This window comes from Pezoporus wallicus, unplaced genomic scaffold (genome assembly GCF_028554395.1).
Source record: "Pezoporus wallicus isolate ANWC-B61680 ecotype Strahan unplaced genomic scaffold, APGP_CSIRO_Pwel_v1 contig_593, whole genome shotgun sequence".
NCBI classification, from domain to species: domain Eukaryota; kingdom Metazoa; phylum Chordata; class Aves; order Psittaciformes; family Psittacidae; genus Pezoporus; species Pezoporus wallicus.
This window is the reverse complement of record NW_026642342.1, coordinates 5,024,264-5,044,240: the sequence shown is the minus strand read 5'-3', so window position 1 is coordinate 5,044,240 and position 19,977 is coordinate 5,024,264. Positions and strand designations below refer to the sequence as shown.

The 19,977-nt window shown below is 36.0% G+C and overlaps 1 protein-coding gene across 2 annotated transcripts in view; it reads left to right on the top strand.

Annotated features, from left to right (window-relative positions):
* PTPRC (protein tyrosine phosphatase receptor type C) overlaps positions 1–19,453 on the top strand; it is a 60,649-nt gene extending 41,196 nt beyond the window's left edge. For both annotated transcript variants that reach the window (XM_057429004.1, XM_057429005.1), the window contains 22 exons: positions 526–651; positions 2,017–2,172; positions 3,103–3,299; positions 5,217–5,277; positions 5,848–5,956; positions 7,259–7,290; positions 8,298–8,413; positions 8,941–9,031; positions 9,128–9,204; positions 9,475–9,511; positions 9,910–10,007; positions 11,109–11,234; positions 12,349–12,506; positions 12,997–13,132; positions 13,982–14,131; positions 14,603–14,693; positions 15,055–15,188; positions 15,857–15,991; positions 16,317–16,439; positions 16,860–17,038; positions 17,669–17,804; positions 19,118–19,453. In XM_057429004.1, the coding sequence (XP_057284987.1) occupies positions 526–651; positions 2,017–2,172; positions 3,103–3,299; positions 5,217–5,277; positions 5,848–5,956; positions 7,259–7,290; positions 8,298–8,413; positions 8,941–9,031; positions 9,128–9,204; positions 9,475–9,511; positions 9,910–10,007; positions 11,109–11,234; positions 12,349–12,506; positions 12,997–13,132; positions 13,982–14,131; positions 14,603–14,693; positions 15,055–15,188; positions 15,857–15,991; positions 16,317–16,439; positions 16,860–17,038; positions 17,669–17,804; positions 19,118–19,390 (2,741 nt within the window). In that variant the 3' untranslated portion in view covers positions 19,391–19,453. The remainder of the gene's footprint in view (positions 1–525; positions 652–2,016; positions 2,173–3,102; positions 3,300–5,216; positions 5,278–5,847; positions 5,957–7,258; positions 7,291–8,297; positions 8,414–8,940; positions 9,032–9,127; positions 9,205–9,474; positions 9,512–9,909; positions 10,008–11,108; positions 11,235–12,348; positions 12,507–12,996; positions 13,133–13,981; positions 14,132–14,602; positions 14,694–15,054; positions 15,189–15,856; positions 15,992–16,316; positions 16,440–16,859; positions 17,039–17,668; positions 17,805–19,117) is intronic.
* Positions 19,454–19,977: the final 524 nt, after the last annotated feature.

Here is a 19,977-nt window from a genome sequence, read left to right as displayed (position 1 = left end):
GAGAGCATGACAAAATATAAGGAAATTTTACTTGAATGAAGACAGAAAAAAAAAGGCGTAGGCCTAGTCAAAATAGAGTGTTCTTGATTTGAAAGATGTGATAGAACAATTGCAAAGAATGTTTTTGTGTGTTTTTTCCAAAGCATTGTCCTTGGAAATAGCTTAGGGGTTTTATTTGGGGGGGGGGGAGGGGGGACGGGACAGGTTGTTTTGATTTGTTGTTTGTTTTTTTTTTTTCCTAATTTAAAAAGGAAATCAGCATAAATCAATATATTTATAATATTTGGAAATGCTCGAAAGTTTTAGTAATATGTAATATTGCTGTATTCACCTTGTCCTGAATTAATTAAATTTATGATACTACTTTGTGATGCTTTTGCATATACTTCGCTTACACTTTTGTATAATTTCTTTGACTGAAATAGACTACAAAAAAGATTGCATGTTGTTGTCATCTTGCTTTAGTATCCAATGAAATTTAATTTAATCAAAATAGGTAAAAAGAGGAATTTTCTTTTTCAACAGCTCCAGAAGCACCAGAAAACCTTACAGTAATTTCTGAGGCCAGATATGTATCTGTTACATGGAAGAAACCTAGCGACATTTCAAAGGGTCCTGTAGATGGTTATTTAGTGACATGCAATGACAGAGGTAAGTATAGGCCCCTTCAGTATTCAATAATTCAGTGCATATTTTAACATTTACAGAGCACTAAGCATGATGCGTTGTCATTCCATTTTGGAATCTCTTCAGACTGTGCCTTTTTATTTTTTTCTTTTGGTACAAATGTGTTTTTTCCTTCAAGGATATTCCAGTTCAACCCTGTGTCTATTCAGTTTACCATTTCAGGACACAATTCTGTCACCATTCAGTTCTCATGCTTCTTGTGTTAAGAATAAGTTGTCATAAGATTATCAGCAGCCTGATTAGTTTGTAGCATGGTGCTTTCTGTCTTGGGAAAAGCAGCTACTGCTGATTAATATATTCTCTGAGAAGTCAGGGACCGGCTTGCTGAGTAACAGCTATGTATGTAAAAGTTGGGTCCCAAGTATGGCAGTTAGTGTAAACATGTTTAGAGAGGTAAAGCCAAGTTGTTGTCTTCTACTAAAAGGTCACTTGTTTCAGATATGCTGGATTAGGCCAACTTGCATCTAGATGGACAAGTTTGTATCCATTATACTAGGACCATATTTTCCATGTCTGAGCTTTTCTTCAAAACAGGCCTGGAAAATGATGTTTTGAAAATGAAGAACCTGATAGATGATTCCAGGAAATATATGTCAGGTTTAAACCAGTTCTGAGTTAATTTATTCTTTCTCTTAACATACTATGTGTTTTGTAAACCTGGACTGCCACAGAAACCAAATGCTGTCATGTTCCTGTGCTTCCCAGATATAAATCATCTCTTCCATTCTTTGTGCCCTGAATTTGATCACTCCCCAAAAGAGTGGCAGCCCCATGCACCGATTTCTGTGGTTGGTCTGGCTTGGCCAGTGTAGGAGACCAGGGTAGTATGCTGGTTTGCAGGGAGGTCACAACTGAAGCTGCCAAAATGAAACATGGAAAGACCATTGCTCGCCAGTTCCCCAAGTCACCAAAGCCCCATACTTGCTCAGTGTAAAGAGTGACTTTTGACATCCTTTTATGAACCCCTAAGCTGAACGCAGACAAAAGTATCAGCGTCTCCTTATGAGTCTGTTTTCTGCTAGTTTTTAATTACAGCCATTTTAATGAAATACTGAAAAAGTAAAAAAAAAAAAAAAAGAAAAAAAAAAAGACAATAAAACCAAATGGAAAAAGCCATCAACTTTCTACCTTTTTGACTGTGGAATGTATTTTTCTTCTTCCTGAGCTTTCACTTCGCATTAGTAAGCAAGACAAACTAACAAAGTACAAGGGAATTAAAATAGAAGTACACATGCTAGTGGTTCCAGGTACTTCTGATGAAGTGTGAGAGTTCCTGTCCTACTAACATAAATTTAATTCATTAATTTAATTTTTCATTTTTTCTCAAAGAAGAAAAACTTGTCAGCAAGACTAGCCATATTTGCCATGAATTGGAACCATATACCAATGGTTCTGTGTCTGTGACACCATATACCCGAAGCACATTTAATAGGGGACTATATAGAGGAAAAACAGGAAGATGTAACTTTAGAACAAAATCAGCAGGTAAGTCTCTCATTTGCTAACTGTTACGAACAAGGCTGATAGCAACATAGAGACTATGTACTTTCTTTTTGTACTTCATTATATTTTATATGTGTTATTGTTATTTGCCAAGAATCTTCAGATGTAGAGCCTCATACTGATTTAATCCCTTCTTTGAGGTAAAAAAAACCCACACAAAACACCACAATCCGCAAACCCACCCAAACCCCCATGTTTATCTAAAATCTTCCAGTACTTTTTTAGCTCTACTTCCACCACCTCCAGACTCAGCTAATATACAGTTACAGTTATAAGGGAACTATGACGGTTTAATACCTAGTAGGATACTAAATTTTTCCTTTAATTTCACTAAATAAGGAAAAGATTGTTTTTTTTTTAGTGAAAAATAAAATATTCTTTTTGTGCTAGTGATGCAATTATAGTTTGCAGAAGTGGTTTGTTGGGTTTTTTTGTCATGCTTCTTCCTCTCTCTCAGCTGTTTCAAAAATTGATAACATGATACTATATCAGATACTAAAAACTGCTAGTAGGAAACCTCATTTACGGACGTTCTGAAACATATACTGAAGTTTTAAAACGTATACTCACACAGAAAACTGTTTGTTCCCCTGTCTTGTCTGTTGTCCCCTGTTGTCTCTCAAATGAGAAAGTGATGTCAGATGCAAAAGAGAGAGTTGAGATCCTTATCTTTGCAGCCTGACTGTCAGTAGAGTTCTGATCTTCCCAGCCTTTTCCAGTTTCAGTTAAACCTATGGTTAATTCAAAATTGATTTTATTGATCTTGTTAAATTGGGATTGAAATTTTTGAGGAATAAAATGTTTGAAATTATTAAGAGAAAAGATGACAGGCAGACATTAATAGATACAGCTGTTGAAATGTTTGGTTTGAAATTATGAGAATAGAACCAGTAACACTTTTTTTGTTAACAGAACCACAGCAAGTGATCGATGTTAATGCAACACTGACAGCTGATAATGCTGTCCACATTAAATGCAAAAGTCAACAAGTGTATGGAGCACAAAAAATATTTGAATTGACTTGGGAAAATGATGGAACAAATGACTCCAGACACAAGTGTGATTTTAAAAAAGAAAATCTCTCATACTTAACAAACTATACATTTACGGTAAGTAGGCTTATTAAATTAAGTATATAAAATATTGCTGTATTTTCCTCGTTTAAGTGTATTGTACTTGGGTTTAGGAAAAGCAGATATGATGTCAGAATAGTTAATTTGTGGGTCTGTAGGCCACAGATGTAAAGAAGTAGCTACGGCCTTGGAAGCAAAATGCATATGTGCCTAGCCTATCAATCAATCAATCACTCAAGCAAGCAAGCATTCCCTTGTGTGCTATTCCACATAGGTTCTGACTGCATGAAAAATACAAGCTGAATAGATTCTTTGGACTTGGGACAGAGATAAGTTTGGGTGTTCCATAAGTTTTAAAATAGTTTCTTAAGTATAACTGATATTTCCGTGTTTAAAACACATTTCACTTAATGTCATTTCCATCAGAGGATAAATACGGGATTTAGGTCTTGAGATAATTGCTCAGAAATAAATTGTTCAGTATTTTTCATTGTGAAGACTTTTCATGCTTCAGGGACTGTTAGTGTAAAGCAGTTCAGACCCATTCCCAGTTGCTGTTTCCATGCAAAATATATCATCCTCTGTTTACAAGCTTCACTTTCCTGAAGGCCTCCTGCTATTTTCTGTTCTTTGAGGCATTTCATCTTTTTGGCATTTGTTGTTTGCAAAGCCAATGGTCTTATGTGGCCCCCACAATGTGGCCACTAAGAATATTTTTCATATCCTGGTAGCAATTCTCCATAAGGTTTAGACAAAAAAGCAGTAATGATGGAGTTTTATTACTTTCAGGAACCAGTTTCATCCATTTTTCACAATCTTTTCCTCTTTTCCCTATGTTTTCCTGAGAAAATGAAGTATCAGAGAACTTGAATAGTTTTGGTTTTGTTCCAAGACTTTGTCAGTATTTTTTCAAGAGATTCTGCTCATAAAGCTTTGTATTTGGAAAATAAAGACGAGGTCCTGTAGGATCAAGAAATGCTTGCATTGCCCTCATAGTACGAGACCCCTGCACTCTTTTGAGCTTTTTGTACACCAATTACAGTGAACAGTTTGCTTTATAAAGATATTATCTTCTGCTTGGCTCTAACCCCTGGCTTCTGCTTTTACCTTGTTTTGTCCAATTCTCACTGGAAAAAGAGAGAAAGCTTAATGGCCTTAACTAGTAGTGAAAGAATTCTGGGTCAAGTTATAGAACGCTCAAGAAAAAAACAACAAACAACAGATCACCTGTGAGAGTTGGCAGATGTCACGATTTCCTTCAGTCTGGACTGGATTGTTCAGGGAATAGACAGAAGCCTACCTAGGATACTTTTGGTTTAGTGATGTTTTGACCCTAATTGCAATTTAAAAGATTCAATAAATGTAATATGTATTATGCAATATAAACACATCCACACGCAGTTAGTGTTTTAACACCAATTAAAGTACCTCAAAGTTAATGTTACAAGACAGCAGCTTATTTGAAAATTTATTTTGGCTTCTATAATTCAAAATTTTATGAATTACTTCCCACACAGGAACTTTTATTAAAAATATCCAACTCCATTGACTATTTGTTTATTTACTGTTGAAGCAAATAAAATAATGATGCTTAATTATATATTGCGTGGTTAATTTTCAGATTTGAGGGATTTGGTAAGAGATAATTTGATTTCTTCCTTGAGATACACTTAGTACTTATTTTGTAAAATGTGTTTCTTATTTCACTAACTAAACGGTCACCTACGTATTTTTCGATTTAGATCTTGCTATGACTTAGGTAGAAATCTGAGCTGCACCACAAATGTCTGTACAAAGATTGACAGCAAATCTTGCTGTCAATGAGGCTGATTTATTGAAAATACACGGATGCATTTTGAATATCCATTGTACTTCATTTTTCTTAAAAACTTTTTATGCAGAAATTTTGACTTGTTATATCTTATCTTTGTTATTCTCACCCACTGCCTGCAGATCTTGGTGTTTAATGGAGAATATAGAGGGCAGCCAGTAAAGACAAGTATAAAAACCAGATGTAAGTAAATATATATACAGCATTTTTACTTTTAGACTTTAGCATAGTATGAATAGTGTAAATTGTGAATTGTTACAGTTACTCCTAATTAAAAGTCCAAGCTGTCTGGTTTTATGCTTATTAGTTGATCTGCACTTGAAAAAATAATATCCTCACTCAGCATTAACAGACCATGTTGACAAGTCATTAACTGTAATTCAGAATTATTACACAGCTGTGGTTTCTTCAGGAAACATTCAAGTGCAACTGGAAATTAATTTCTCTAACTTAAATTATTCACTTCAGGAATATTTTCCTGTGTTCAGATCCTGTATTTCAGGAGCTGAACATCTGAGAGGGGACAAGCATGGTAATGCTGAACCAGTGACTGAATTGTAGCATTTTGACAGGTGGATATGGATAGCTTAAATGAAAGTTTTCTTAATGAAAAAAAAAGTGACTTTATTTTCTTTAAGCTTAAAAGGCTTTGGCACTTTGGAATAACAAAATTAATTAAACCACTGAAAAATAATTATTTCATTCCATTAATTATGTATTGAAGAAATAATAATTGTATTCTTTTTCTGTTAGATAATTCTAAAGCCCTGATTATATTCTTGGTGTTCTTGATCATTGTGACATCAATTGCTTTACTACTAGTTCTGTACAAAATCTATGGTCTTCACAAAAATAAGCTTAGGTAAGCTTAATGTTTCTTGCTCACTGTCATATAAATGGGGGTGTGGTGTGTGGGCTTTCTGTTTTTCCACAAGGTTTTCCAATCAGTAGTACAAAAATGTTACAAATTTGATATTTTATTAAAATGGGAAAATGCATCCTTTTACCTTTTAATTCTTTCAAAAAAACCCCCACAATTTATGGTATTTTGTCTGGCAACACAAATACAATGAAGTAGATTTAAAATCTCTCTGCTATAGCCTTTCTCTGTGCACACAAGAACCTATCTGCTAGAACAAAATCTTTTGTCACGAGGTCTGTGAAAAAAATATGCACAAATACTGGAAAACCTTTCCTTAGCATTTTAAGCTAAAAGTATTGAAAATAATGCATGCTTTCTTGGAACTCTTTCAAATGCGTATTGACCAGAAACAATATCTCAGGGAGGCGTCAGTTATGATAGTCATCTAGGTGATGTGGCAGTTCTGTAGGTCAGAGAGGATGGTACTTCTTCTCAGTGAGGGTGAAGGAACGCTGGAACAGGCTGCCCAGGGAGGTTGTGGAGTCTCCTTCCCTGGAGACATTCAAAACCCACCTGGACGCATTCCTGTGTAACATTATCTAGGTGTTCCTGCTCCGGCAGGGGGATTGGACTAGATGATCTTTCAAGGTCCCTTCCAATCTCTAGCATACTGTGATACTGTGATACTGTAACAGAAAAATGGTTGTTGCCTTCCCTGATAACTGTGCCCCGGAAAGCCAGGCTGACTGCTGCTATTGCTGTGGAAGGAGGTGGTGCAATGTATGAAGAGGGCATTTTCTGCTAGTAGAGACACGGGAGCTAGGGCAATTTTTTTCAGGAACCTCTCAGCCCTCTGGCAAAAGCAGAACTTTGGGCACTTATCTCTTCCAACTCCTTTACCACCTCTTCACCTACCCCCCAAGAGAGTCTGGCTTGTTCTTGGCTACCTAGCATTTAAAATTAATTTTGTAATATTTTATGTATTAGGTTTCTGTCACTTATTTAGCAAAAGAAACAAAGATGGTGTGAGCAGTTACTCCGGTGAAGAAATTAAAGATACACTTGCTGTAGGTAATACGGACAAAATTATGCAAGTGGTTAAGCTGTTTGATGTAGTTCCCTTGTTTCTCCCCCTCCTATGTGTAGGGCCTGCAAGTCCCAGTTGTAGTACTCTTGTTTCACAGACTGTAACGCAGTCTGCAAATTATCAACAATCTTGGTGTTCACCTACAAACCTGCTTTTATTTAACTCACGTATGTGTTACTAGTCAGAGCTTTTACAGATGCTTTTGCTTTTTACAGCAATTCTTCTGAAGGTGTGAACCTTGTTACAGGTGAGTATCTTTACACATTTAGCAAGTGGAAATAAAATTAGTCACATGTCTTGCTGCCACCTTTGGATTGCTTAAATTCTGGGTTGTGTACATAGATTACAGATACCAACATAATAATAGATCAACTGGGGGAAAAAGAGCCCAAGAAAACTTTCCTGTGCACCTTTTTCAAAGCAAGAATGTAAACATACACCAATTATTTTCTACTGTAAAATTTTGAAGGATTTCAAATTCAAAGACTGAAACCAAACATTATGTGTAATATTTTCCAAAGTTTTCAAAGCCTCTGAAGAAAGGCAGAATCAGTCAATACCAGAAACCTTCAAGAAAAAAATGATTTATGATATTCAAGACCACAGTAATTAACTACATTAAATGGGAATTAATACTGTGTTGATATTCAAATCCATTTGCTTGAACACACAGTTGCTAAAAATAATTAAATCTTTTCAATATAAATGAAAAATATAGTAATGTCTAGTTAGAGATGTTAGAAGTTGTTCAATCATTGCTTTATCATTAAAGATGATATTACATGTTATTGCAACTCAGAGAATAGGTTGGAGAAAATTTGGAAAAGCAGGCAATACATTTTGTTACATTTGTTGGTTGTTTGCACAGTAATGGATTTTACCACTGATGATAAGTGATCAGAATTAAAGTAGAAGGCAATGACATGCAACTGTTGTGGGTGTTGGAGCTGTTACTGTGACCTGAATATGGCAATTTCCACTTTGTACATAAAGCGCTGTTAATGAAGTGTCCCTGCAGGTGTCCTCCTCACTTGCTTCCAGTCAGGCATCAGAACTGAACAAATTCTGTTATTACCAGGGACTGTTTGCTCACAACTGGCTCAGTTAACACCATTCTTTTTTTTAAAGTGAATGTGCTTGATTAAAATAAAGAGGTTTTCCCTTTTGTTAATTTATCTGACAATTCAAGTATCATGTTTATGGAAATGTAATTTACAAAGTCAGTAACGATAAATGTTCTACGTATCTACTCAGTTAAAGATGATGATAGGCAACTTCTGAACATAGAGCCAATATCTTCAGAGCAACTGCTGGACACATACAAGAGGAAGATTGCTGATGAAGGAAGACTTTTCTTAGATGAATTTCAGGTTTGTTATTGGCTCAAAAAATACCACAGATTTGTAGCCAAGTGGTTGGAAGACTTCTGTTCAAGAGCATGTTTGAAGTATTTGCACTGATTAGAAATAAATCTAGACAATTGAGCTAATTATTAAGATCAAATAGGCTTCAGTTAGTTTTGTTACCAAGCTCTCCTCCTTATAAGGTGATGTTTTTCCTGAAGGTGTTTTTCAGCAAAAGTATAAAATACACAGTTTGAATACTTCTAATTCTAAAGTACTGTTTACTACACTTTTTTTTAATGCTTTCTCTTACTGCGTAGCCATACATAAATTAATATACAGGAGATATAAATAATATATAATTGTGGAGATATATATTATTTATATTAAGGGTAAGAAATTTGTTTGCTTTAGATCTAAGAAACATATGAAGTAGTAATGCATGAAACAGAATGTTATGTTCAAGACTCAGTAGTAGTAAATTTCTTCCATTTGACTGCAAGTAGAAGCAAATTTAAATGTTTACCCCAAAAAAGGAACATTGTATTTTACAGAGTATTCCTAGAGTTTTCACTAAATTTTCAATAAAGGAGGCCAAGAAAAGCCATAATCAGAACAAAAACCGTTATATTGATATCCTTCCATGTGAGTATTTGCTACAGTTTCTGTATGTTTTATAAATATTTATGCTCTCAGTGCTTTGAGATAATTTTTAAAATTGTTTTTAAATGATTTAAACAGATGATCATAACCGTGTTGAGCTCTCAGAAATCCCAGGAGACCCAGGATCAGACTATATCAATGCAAGTTATATTGATGTGAGTGATTTCTGCTTAAAAAAAGTCACTACTGAAGAAATTCTCTTCTCTGTGTATTTCATGCAAGGGGGGTGGAACTAGATGGTCTTAAGGTCCTTTCCAACCCTGACTATTCTATGATTCTGTGATTTCTGTTTGATTTCTTTCCATCTCTGTAATGTATTCAGTATTATTGATCTTTTGCATATTGAATTTATTTTTAAAGTTGCAAATCTTTTAAATTGTCCATACTTCCTTCCTAAGGGTTGATAACATTGTACTTTGTTACAGGGCTTCAAAGAACCAAGAAAATACATTGCTGCACAAGGTATTTTTTAACCTTAAAAGAATATGCTTTATTTGCCTATTTTTTGTTGGAGATGAGTAAAAACTTATTAGTAATTTTATAGAAAAATTGAAAATCTGAAATTCTGAAATTTAATATGAAAAATTTTGCAAATGATTTTTTGCTTAGGCAATTTTATGCAGATGGTAGACTTCTCATGATGTATAATTTTACACCATAAGTTTTCAGACTTCACAGTTATGCAGTAAAGATCTATATGAGACTTCTAAAATTTTGTAGCCTAATGGCAACAGTCATAATGAAATCAAGCATGTGGCTGTTATTTGTGTGATGTCTGGTTAGCTTTTCAGACTGAATGGCTATGCATGTCAAGAAACCAAGTGTGCTCTGAAAAACTCCCTTTTAATACCTCCCACTAGGCCCTAAGGATGAAACCACAGATGATTTCTGGAGAATGATCTGGGAACAGAAGGCAACAATTATTGTCATGGTGACTCGCTGCGAGGAAGGAAAGAGGGTGAGAAACATCCGTCCCATCCATCCATCCATCCATCCATCCATCCATCCATCCATCCATCCATCCATCCACCCATCCACCCATCCATCCATCCATCCACCCATCCATCCATCCATCCATCCATCCATCCATCCATCCATCCATCCATCCATCCATCCATCCACCCATCCATCCACCCACCCATCTTTTGTCTGAAAACTGAATGGGTTGCTGTCCTGTGGTGAATTACATTTTCTTATTAGTACTTTATTTTCATTCTTTGCTATTCTCTCATTGTGGCAGAACTTATTTTGGAAAGCATGCCAAAATATTGTGCTGTCTTATGTAATTACCAGTCGTACCAGAAAATGTCACTTTAGTCCCAGCTGTGAGTAGCAGAGGGCGAGCTTCCAAATTACAACTAGTAAGTCCAGAAAAGGGCTCAAGATAGAACTATAGCTCCTCATAGACCTCTCATAAAAGGTATTGTTTTTATTTTTCTCCTGTCGACGATCTTCTGATATCCTGGCAATGCCCTCAGTAAATTCTAGACAGAATATATATTTTTGTTTAATCTGTTGTCTTTGCTCTTCCTTTAACTGAAAGATTGGGTGTTTCTGGCTTGTTTTTGTTCCATATTCCATGTACAGCAGGAATAAGGGCAACTGGTGTTTTAACTGCTTTAAAATATTGAAATACTGGCAGCATGCAGTTTTACAGCATCCCCAGGCAGAGGTTTTAGGCAGACAGGAGTGACATCCCTCACTGAAGACCCAAAAAGAAGCCATAGAAGTAGCTGCAAACTTTTCTGCAGCCTTCAGGCAGCAGCAACAATGGCTGTTCACTTTTTCAAGTAGTGCACATGATTCTTTTCCCCATGATATTTTCCAAGTTAAATTCCAGGGGCATAAACTTCAGGTCAGAGACTTGAAGTTTTGGATATTTGGAAATATTTAACACTGACATCCTAAGCAGTGACAGCCTTTTCAGGGAGAAGAAAATACCTGAGAGAAGTTGGAAAAACTGTACTGAATTGCCATCTGTTTTAAATCAGACTTTCTTCTAGCTCTCAGCTCTCTGCCATTTTGCTATAGTGCTGGTCAACTAACTGTATCTTCATAGAACAAATGTGCCCAGTACTGGCCGTCAATGGAGGGCAGCTCTGCAACATATGGGGACATCATTGTGAAGATCAATGAAAGTAAAACGTGTCCAGACTATGTAATTCAGAAACTACACATCACAAATGTAAGTGGATTCAAAAGTGTAAGACTGGCAGGGGAGCATCTATCTGGAGTCTGTAGGTATTGTTGAGAGCTCCTTCTAGGAGAAGAGTCAGCTATCAGTGGATGATGCTCTGCTGTTTTTTCCTAAGCAACATATAATTCAAGAGGAAACTTCTTAGATGGTGTCATTCCTTAGAGAAATAGGAGTTAGACGTATATTTCCAAACTTAAAAATGTATTTTTCTTACTGCTTTGGTATCTATATTTAAGAGGAAGCTGTTAATATGCTGTTAAGCATGGAAAACTTAATACACTGTGGTTCCCTTAGATATTTAGCCTGTGCTTTAACATGGAAATTTTACTGGTTTTGTGCATCTCAGAATAACCTTCTGCAAGTAAAATCAATGTGACTCACAGAGCACCGTTATCTACCCTAGTGATAATTATATAGTGGGACAATCACAAATGCAGGTAATCTCAATTGCATTTGTAAACATAAGTGTTTAAAATTGCCATTTGGCTATGTGTAGAATCGTTAAGGCTGGTTAATTGCTTTGTTTTAGACATCTGAAATCACATTTACTTTTCTGTGTGTAATCTGTAATTTGTGTGTAAAAGTCTGAGATGAAGTTTAATTAATTAATTAATTAATCTGTTGTAACCTCATCAGGCTACTTTTAGGAGACATAAGAAAATTACCAACCTGTACCCCTTGAAGTAAGCAGGGCTATACACTGGCCAAGTTGTTTATGAATAGAGTGGGAGATACATTCGGAACCATAGGCTAACCTGAGATAAAAGTATTTTTAGCAACACTTTGAACAAATTGCTTGTCATTGTGTATCCTTGATTCATGGATATTAAAAATTAAAATTGAATATGAAAAATGTCATAATCTGGAGTCCATCGGGATCATAATATTACAACACACTGAAATTTCTTTTTCAACATTTGATGACCGTTGCTCTTATTTTTCTTCTGCTTTGTATATCTGCACTTGATTTTGGCTTTCTGTATATATATACATATATATGCATATACTCTATATATAATATATATCATTTTTTATATATATAATTTTATATATATATTTATATATATATATAAAAAAAACACCCACACTTCACTTTGTCTAGGGAAGAGAAAGGACAGCTGGAAGAGATGTCACTCATATTCAGTTCACAAGCTGGCCTGATCATGGAGTCCCTGAGGATCCACATCTCCTTCTCAAACTTCGACGCAGAGTTAATGCTCTCAGCAACTTTTTTAGTGGCCCAATAGTGGTTCATTGCAGGTAGATATGTTACGTTTTGAAAGTGTTGTTAATGTTAAATGAAGTGATGCTGTTCAGAAAAGACCTGGCAAAGGTATTTGGCTGATCCCAAATTTTGTGATGTGATTACTTGAGAGTGAGGCACTCACAGATACATAAAAAGGCCCGTTTTCTGAATGATCTGAAGGAGATTCACATCAATAAAATCTGAGAAAACACAGACTTTTGGACTTCTGGAAAGCAGGCAGATAAACATTGTGCTTTTCTGGCTACAGGCATCATGATTGGCAGTATTTGCCTTACTTTCATTAAAAAATACTTAAAATACAAACTCATCGTTGTTTCTGTTGCCGATTAATTTACAGCAAGAACTGTTTTCAGTTGCTCCGTATCCTGTTGTTACACTTTTTGCCTTTCACTCCCTCACTGACTCTTCACCTCTCAAGAGTGGGACTGGGACTTGATCACCCAGATAACTTTCTTGATAAACAGATGACTTTCTGCCTTGCAGTGCTGGTGTTGGGCGCACCGGGACATATATAGGAATTGATGCCATGCTGGAAGGGCTGGATGCAGAAGGCAGAGTGGATGTTTATGGCTATGTCGTGAAGCTTCGTCGGCAGCGATGCCTTATGGTTCAAGTAGAGGTATCTTGCTAGAACTCCTGTCACTTAGAACTGTTCTCTACGGCTTCATAAGTATTTCTCAAAAGTGCACTGCTCAGTCTTGGGTACAGCTGTAGTTCATTTGAAATTGTTCTTAGAAAATATAGCTCTGAAAAATATGGAGAGATAAAAACTTCCAACACATTCTTAGTTTTATAAACTTCAACATTTTAAGTTTAGGCTTTAAAAAAGGAAAGCAAGAAGATCTTAAATTTGATAATCCAGCTTTTGCCGTAGAATTCACAAATGCAAAATTGAGCTTGCATAGTTAAACTTGCTTTTCAAATTCTAAAAACTGTCTAGGTGGGATGTTCAGTTGAGTTGAGAATATAACAAAAGTTATGGACTTACGTAATGCATGTTTTAAACTTATTTAAGCATTTTGCAGATCTTTTAACTCAGTTGTGTATTTCTTGAATGTCATTACATTTATTTGCAGAGCACTTTTCATCCAACACACTAAATGTGCTCCAAAATGTCTAATTTGGATTTTTTATAGATCCAAAATGTCTGCTTTTTATATTTTATATATAATATATTTTTATATATTTTATATATATTATATATACAAAATATATATGTAAATAATAAATATATAAAAATATATATTTATTTAATATATTTGATATATTAATATATAATATATTTTTCTTTAATGCTTATTTAACATTAATGCTTAATAAAACAAAAAAAACAACAAATTCATACCACTTTTTAAAACCATTATGATAAACTATTATTCCAATGATGGTACTAGTGATAATAATATTTTTTTTTTTCTTTACTGTTTAACAACATCATTTTTAAAAACCTTCAAATGGGAAACACCAGTCACAGTACATCCTTATCCATCAAGCACTAGTGGAATACAATCAGTATGGAGAAACAGAGGTCAGTCTATCAGAACTGCATTCCTATCTTAACAATCTGAAAAGAAAAGATCCTCCGAGTGATCCTTCTCTGCTGGAGGCAGAGTTTCAGGTAAGTAAGCATTGCATTCTGGTGCCATTGCCTCCCACTTCCACTAGAAAGTGCCTTGCACAATAGTTGTGAGAGAGAGATACCACACGCTTCATCTATCACTGCTGCGCTGTTTTATCTCTCTGGCACAGAAATTTTCTTTACCTTCATGAAAAAATAAGTAAATTAATAAAATTTAATTCCTGCTTTTGATGTTAGTATTTTTAACAAAGTTATTTATCTTTGTTGTATAATATACAACAAAGATATAATATATATGCTTCTATGTGGAGCATAGAATGATTACTTATATCTGCGTGCATGATTTCCTGTGCCATTGTACATGGTATGACAGGTATTTTTAAACTATAGTACTGATGTGACCAAAGTTTAAAGAATTAAAAGAAGTGACTGGATGTGGGTGTCCAGAGGGGACAGTTATCCCAGGAGCCATTTTAATCAAGTGTAATACAGAACATCCTTTTTCTTTAGAGATTACCTTCCTATAAGGGGTGGCGGACACAGAACACTGGGAATCGTGAGGAAAATAAAAGCAAAAATAGGAATGCCAACATAATTCCATGTAAGTATTTTTCATAAACTCTCCCTTATTTTCTCTGTTCTGTAAGAAAACCTACTAAATTTTGAAAACAATTAGGACAGTAGATTACCTTACTGAGATGTATTTGATTATTTAATTTTCTCAGCGCTATAAAGTTAGGAATTTCTCATAGTAATTTAAAAAAGAAATCAGTTTTTTAAAATGTGGATTCCTGGTAGTATATATTTCAAACAAGGCAGACTTTGTTCTGCACCTGCACTCTGTTTTGAAGGATTAGCCTTTTTCTATATATTTCCCCCCCCTGCACACGCAGGGACAGCCCCCTGTTAACACTAACCCTGAGCAGCAGCATGGCGTGATGGTGACACTTTGTCTCATGCAGATGACTTTAACCGAGTACCAATCAAGCACGAAGATGAATGCAGTAAGGAGGGTGAACATGATTCAGATGATTCCTCAGATGAGGACAGTGACTGTGAGGAATCAAGCAAATACATCAATGCTTCCTTTATAACTGTACGTATTTAGAAGATGCACTGTAAGTATTTCACAAACTCTTACCTAAGACTGTACTGTAGCTTGTGCTCTTACTCTTTTGGTTCACATGTAGAATAGGATTTACCTGAATGGGAGAGAAAGTTCTGACAGTCAATTAGCAAATCTGTTTATAGTTTTAATCATCAAAATCTTCTACATTTTGCTGGAGTAATAAGATGAATCTTCTCCCCCTACATGGTCTTAGTCTGTGCAATCTTAAATAGTGAGATTAAACACAGAAAATGTCTTTTTTTTTTTTTCTTTCCCCACATGTGTGTTACGTTTAAAACCACTAACTTTCCAAGTGGCCTCCAACTTTGTGTGGTATAAACTCAATTTCTTAGTGGTTTTAGCCCTTAAAAAATATGCTTTGCAGAAAATGGCAGGGGAAGGTCTCACCCACTGCAGCATGAAAATACCTTGCTGTCAGTCTGGAAGTGATCCTGCTGTTAATGGAATTGTCATTTGGCTCATAGAGTTCCTGTAAAACCATTGCCTATTCTGATAGGCATATTTTCCCTGTAAAGAAAAGGGTTCAGTAGTTTATTTCATAGGCTGTTCTTTAAATGATGAATTCTTTTGCTTGGCAATCACATTTCAAATTAATTTAAGAAAAAAAATTAAAAAATTAAAAACTTCTTTTACAGGGTTACTGGGGTCCGAAATCCATGATTGCAACACAGGGACCACTGCAGGAAACTATCTCTGACTTCTGGCAAATGGTCTTCCAAAGAAAAGTCAAAGTCATTGTTATGCTGACAGAGCTGAAAGAAGGCGATCAGGTGAGGGCATTGTCTTCACAGTAACACATTAAGGGTCCTCTATAAGCAAGGAAAACACTGCACAACACTCTCTCATTCCTTTTGTCCAATTCAGTGTTTCAGAGGATGATGAATTTGCATTTCTGATATTATTTGTTCTATTATTTACCTTCTTAATTTACTTTCTAATGTTTTTTTTTGAGGGGAAGAGTATATGATGGTATATTTTAAAATACAATGGCACTCCTACTACTTTAAAGTCAATAACATCTGTAAGTGCATATGGAGGATGAAATAAAAGTTTTGAACGGTGGTAAGCACTGACTTGTATTTTTACCCATTTTAGGAGCTCTGTGCACAATACTGGGGAGAAGAAAAACAATCGTATGATGGCATAGAGGTTCAAATGACAGATGTCAACTGTTGTCCTAGCTATACCATACGTGCATTTGATGTTACACATCTGAAGGTAGAAGTTTCTTTGCAAATTCAAAAAGGAAGTTTCAAATTTCTTTCCCCGTTTCAAACTTAGCCTAAAAAACCCAGAAGGGACAATTCCCACTGCACTTATCTCCTGCTTTAAGAAATGCAATTATTTTTTTTCTTCCAGACCAGCAGACAATCATGATAAGTGCTATAAATTATCTCAGATTTCCCATTTAGTGAATTGCTGAGATGGTGCTAGGGGAATCTCAGGAGTTCAGCTGTCTTTTGCACTATAAGCAAACCTTGGATGTCTACCTACCTTATACTCATGAGGTAGAACTTGCATCACCATGCGGTTCCTCAGGAATATAGTTTTTCTTTTGTAAATCAGCTGCAATAGATGTACTACGTGAATCTTTATTTTAACCTGAACATTGACTACAACTCTACTGCTGTTTTTCAGATGAAAGAAACACAGAAGGTGTATCAGTATCAGTATCACAAGTGGAGTGGCTTTGATGTTCCAGAAAACCCCAAAGATTTAGTCAGCATGATTCTCAACCTTAAACAAAAAGTTACAGTCAGACCAGTCACTGAGGACAAGAAGAATACCCGCAGTGTCCCGCTTGTTGTCCACTGCCGGTGGGTCTGAATTTAGCACATATTTAACCTAGCTGTGAGTTCTGGATATACATAGCAACCACAGTTTTGGGATGCCTACCTTTTCCCCAAAGCCTTGAATTGCTCAAGCTTGCCCTTTCTGATTGGAGTGATGGAAAGTGAGCACACTTTGGCAAGTGTGGGTTCGAGTAGGTGTTCAGAGCTAGCTGCTTTTCCCTGGTACACATATTTTGAGAATAAATGCTAGGTCAGAATGCTCTTGTAGCATACCACTAATGAGGATCCAGCAGATCTTTTAGGTTCATCTCTTGTTCCAGTACATAAGCTCACTTTTTTAGGACCACTTCCAGGAATAGCCTTGCATACCATCTAAAACAGAGATTAATCCTGCTAACAATTGTTGTGACTGTAAATCTAAAGCTTCTGATTTCTCTCTTACCCCTTAAGTGGCCACATAAGATCCAGGTAGCCTCTAGAAAAACTGTCTTGTGTATATTCTTAATATTAACAATATTCTTAATTTTAACAAATTTAGTACAGCAAAAGATATTTTGGGAAAGTAATTCATTATGTAGATTTTAAATAAATCTAACTTTTAGTTAGAGGACTTGATGATTTTACATTTAAAATGCATTTTACCTCATCTTCTAGTGATGGATCACAGCAGACTGGTGTATTTTGTGCTTTAATGAATCTCTTGGAAAGTGCAGAAACAGAAGAAGTAATAGATGTTTTCCAAGTAGTAAAAGCTCTTCGTCGCACCAGGCTGGGGGTGGTCGCCACCTTTGTAAGTAAATCGTATGAATTGCCAGAAAAAAAATTATGGAATTACTTATCACAGTCACTAATATCCTCATAGCCTTTCTCATTGGGAACACTACTTCTAATGAGGACATTCACAGCCACTCACCGCTACTTGGGAACTGGCTGTTAACGATAAGAATGAAGGAGTCTGTGAGATATCCAGAGCTGCAATTCTATGGCACTGTGGAAGAAGGGAACATCTTATAAAATTACAAATTGCATAAACTGATGTTTCTGCAATTGCTTCAGGGATGGACATGCACAGTGTCCCTTAACTCCTGCAGGTAGGATGCTAGCTCTATTTCACAGGCTAGCAGCCACCAACTTGTTTTGTTTAGGTCACTCCAGACGAATTTTGTCTCTGTGGAATACACTGTGCATTTAGTAACAATCCAGACCTAGGTGTTACAATTCATGTTTACAACTTGGGTACTCTAAAAAACATGGGTTTGGTACTTGTGAACCAAGAAGGTGCTAAGTGACAACTTGTAAGCAGCTACAGAGACATTACATGCTGTCATGGCTTAACCCAGCTGGCAAGTAAGCACAACACAGCTGCTTCTTCCTGTGCTGAGATGGGGAAGAGAACCAGAAGAGTAAAAGTGAGAGAACTCATGGGTTGAGATAAAGACGGTTTAATAGTTAAGCAAAAGCTACACACAAAAGCAAAGTAAAGTAAGGAATTCATTCATCCCTTCCCATTGGCAGGCAGGGGTTCAGCCAGCTCCAGGAAAGCAGGGCTCCATCATGTGTAATGGTTATTTGAGATATAAAAATGCCATCACTCTGAATGTCCACCCCCCTTCCTTCTTCTTCCCCCAGCTTTATATACTGAGCATGACACCATATAGAATGGAAAGGGTATGGAATATCCCTTGGGTCAGTTAGCGTCATCTGCCCTGGCTGTGCCCTCTCACAGCTTCTTGTTCACCCCCAGCATACTCACTGGTAGGGTGGTGTGAGAAGCAGAAGAGGCCTTGACTCTGTGTAAGCACTGCTCAGCAATAAGGAAAATGTTCCTATGTTATCAGCACTGTTTTCAGCACAAAACATAGCCCCATACTAGGTGCTCTGATGAAAATTAATTCTACACCAGCCAAAACCAGCGTGACATGAAATCTGAATAAAACATAGAAGCAATATTGTACACCAAAAACTGTGGAGCTGGCTTCATGTGCAATGTTCATATTCAACTCCATGTTGGATTTATAAAATTTAAGAAAACAGGGAAAGAATGGGTTTATTCTTGGTCTCTGAGCATTCCATTCATACTAACTTTTTTTCTTTATATTTAAGGAACATTACCAATTTCTTTATGACACCATTGCCAGCACCTACCCTGCACAGAATGGACAAATAAAGAAGAACAGCCAACAGGAAGATAAAGTTGAATTTTGCAATGAAGTAGAAAAAAAAGATCAGGAAACCAATCTGATCACTGTTGATCTTACCCCACCAACGCAAGAGGAAAATCAGGCTTCTGAAGTATGTGATGAATCTAAGGCTGCAGATAGCACTAAGGGAGCAGAAAACTCTGCAAATGGCCCCTCAGCTCCAGTTGTAACTTAGAAGCTATGTTAAAAAAAACAAACAAAAACAAAAGCTTTTTCATGTGCAAAAAGATTTAAGCAAAAGAAGTACAAGATTTCTTCTTCTTCTTCCCACTTTTTTTTTAATGAAAACTGTTATATCAGTTTTTCAAAGATAAAAATTTAAAGGATTACTTGAAACTTGGTGAGAGCGATGAAGAGCTGTGAAAATTTAAGTTTTGTGTAGATTTGCATTTAATACTTCTTCAGAAACCTTTTCACTGCTTTTATACTTTTTCTTTTCAAAATATGTACAGTGTAATACTATGCTGAGCAGTGGGAAGGAATTTTTTTGACTTCTGTAACAAGGAGAAAAACAATTCAGAACAAGATGAGCATGTTGCAACAACAGGTTTGTCTTCAACAGTATTAGTAAGTTAACCTAATTGGTAAGCATGTATTCTAGCATTTCAGGAGTCCTAATCAAGAACTGCTTTCATAATACTCTGTGCGACTTGTGGAACTTTTCCAAATAGTCTGAAGAGCTAATCATTTACAGCATATGGCACTTCCAAGGAATGCAGGTTTACGGAGAATCTGTAAGCCCTCCCATTCCAATGCGGAATA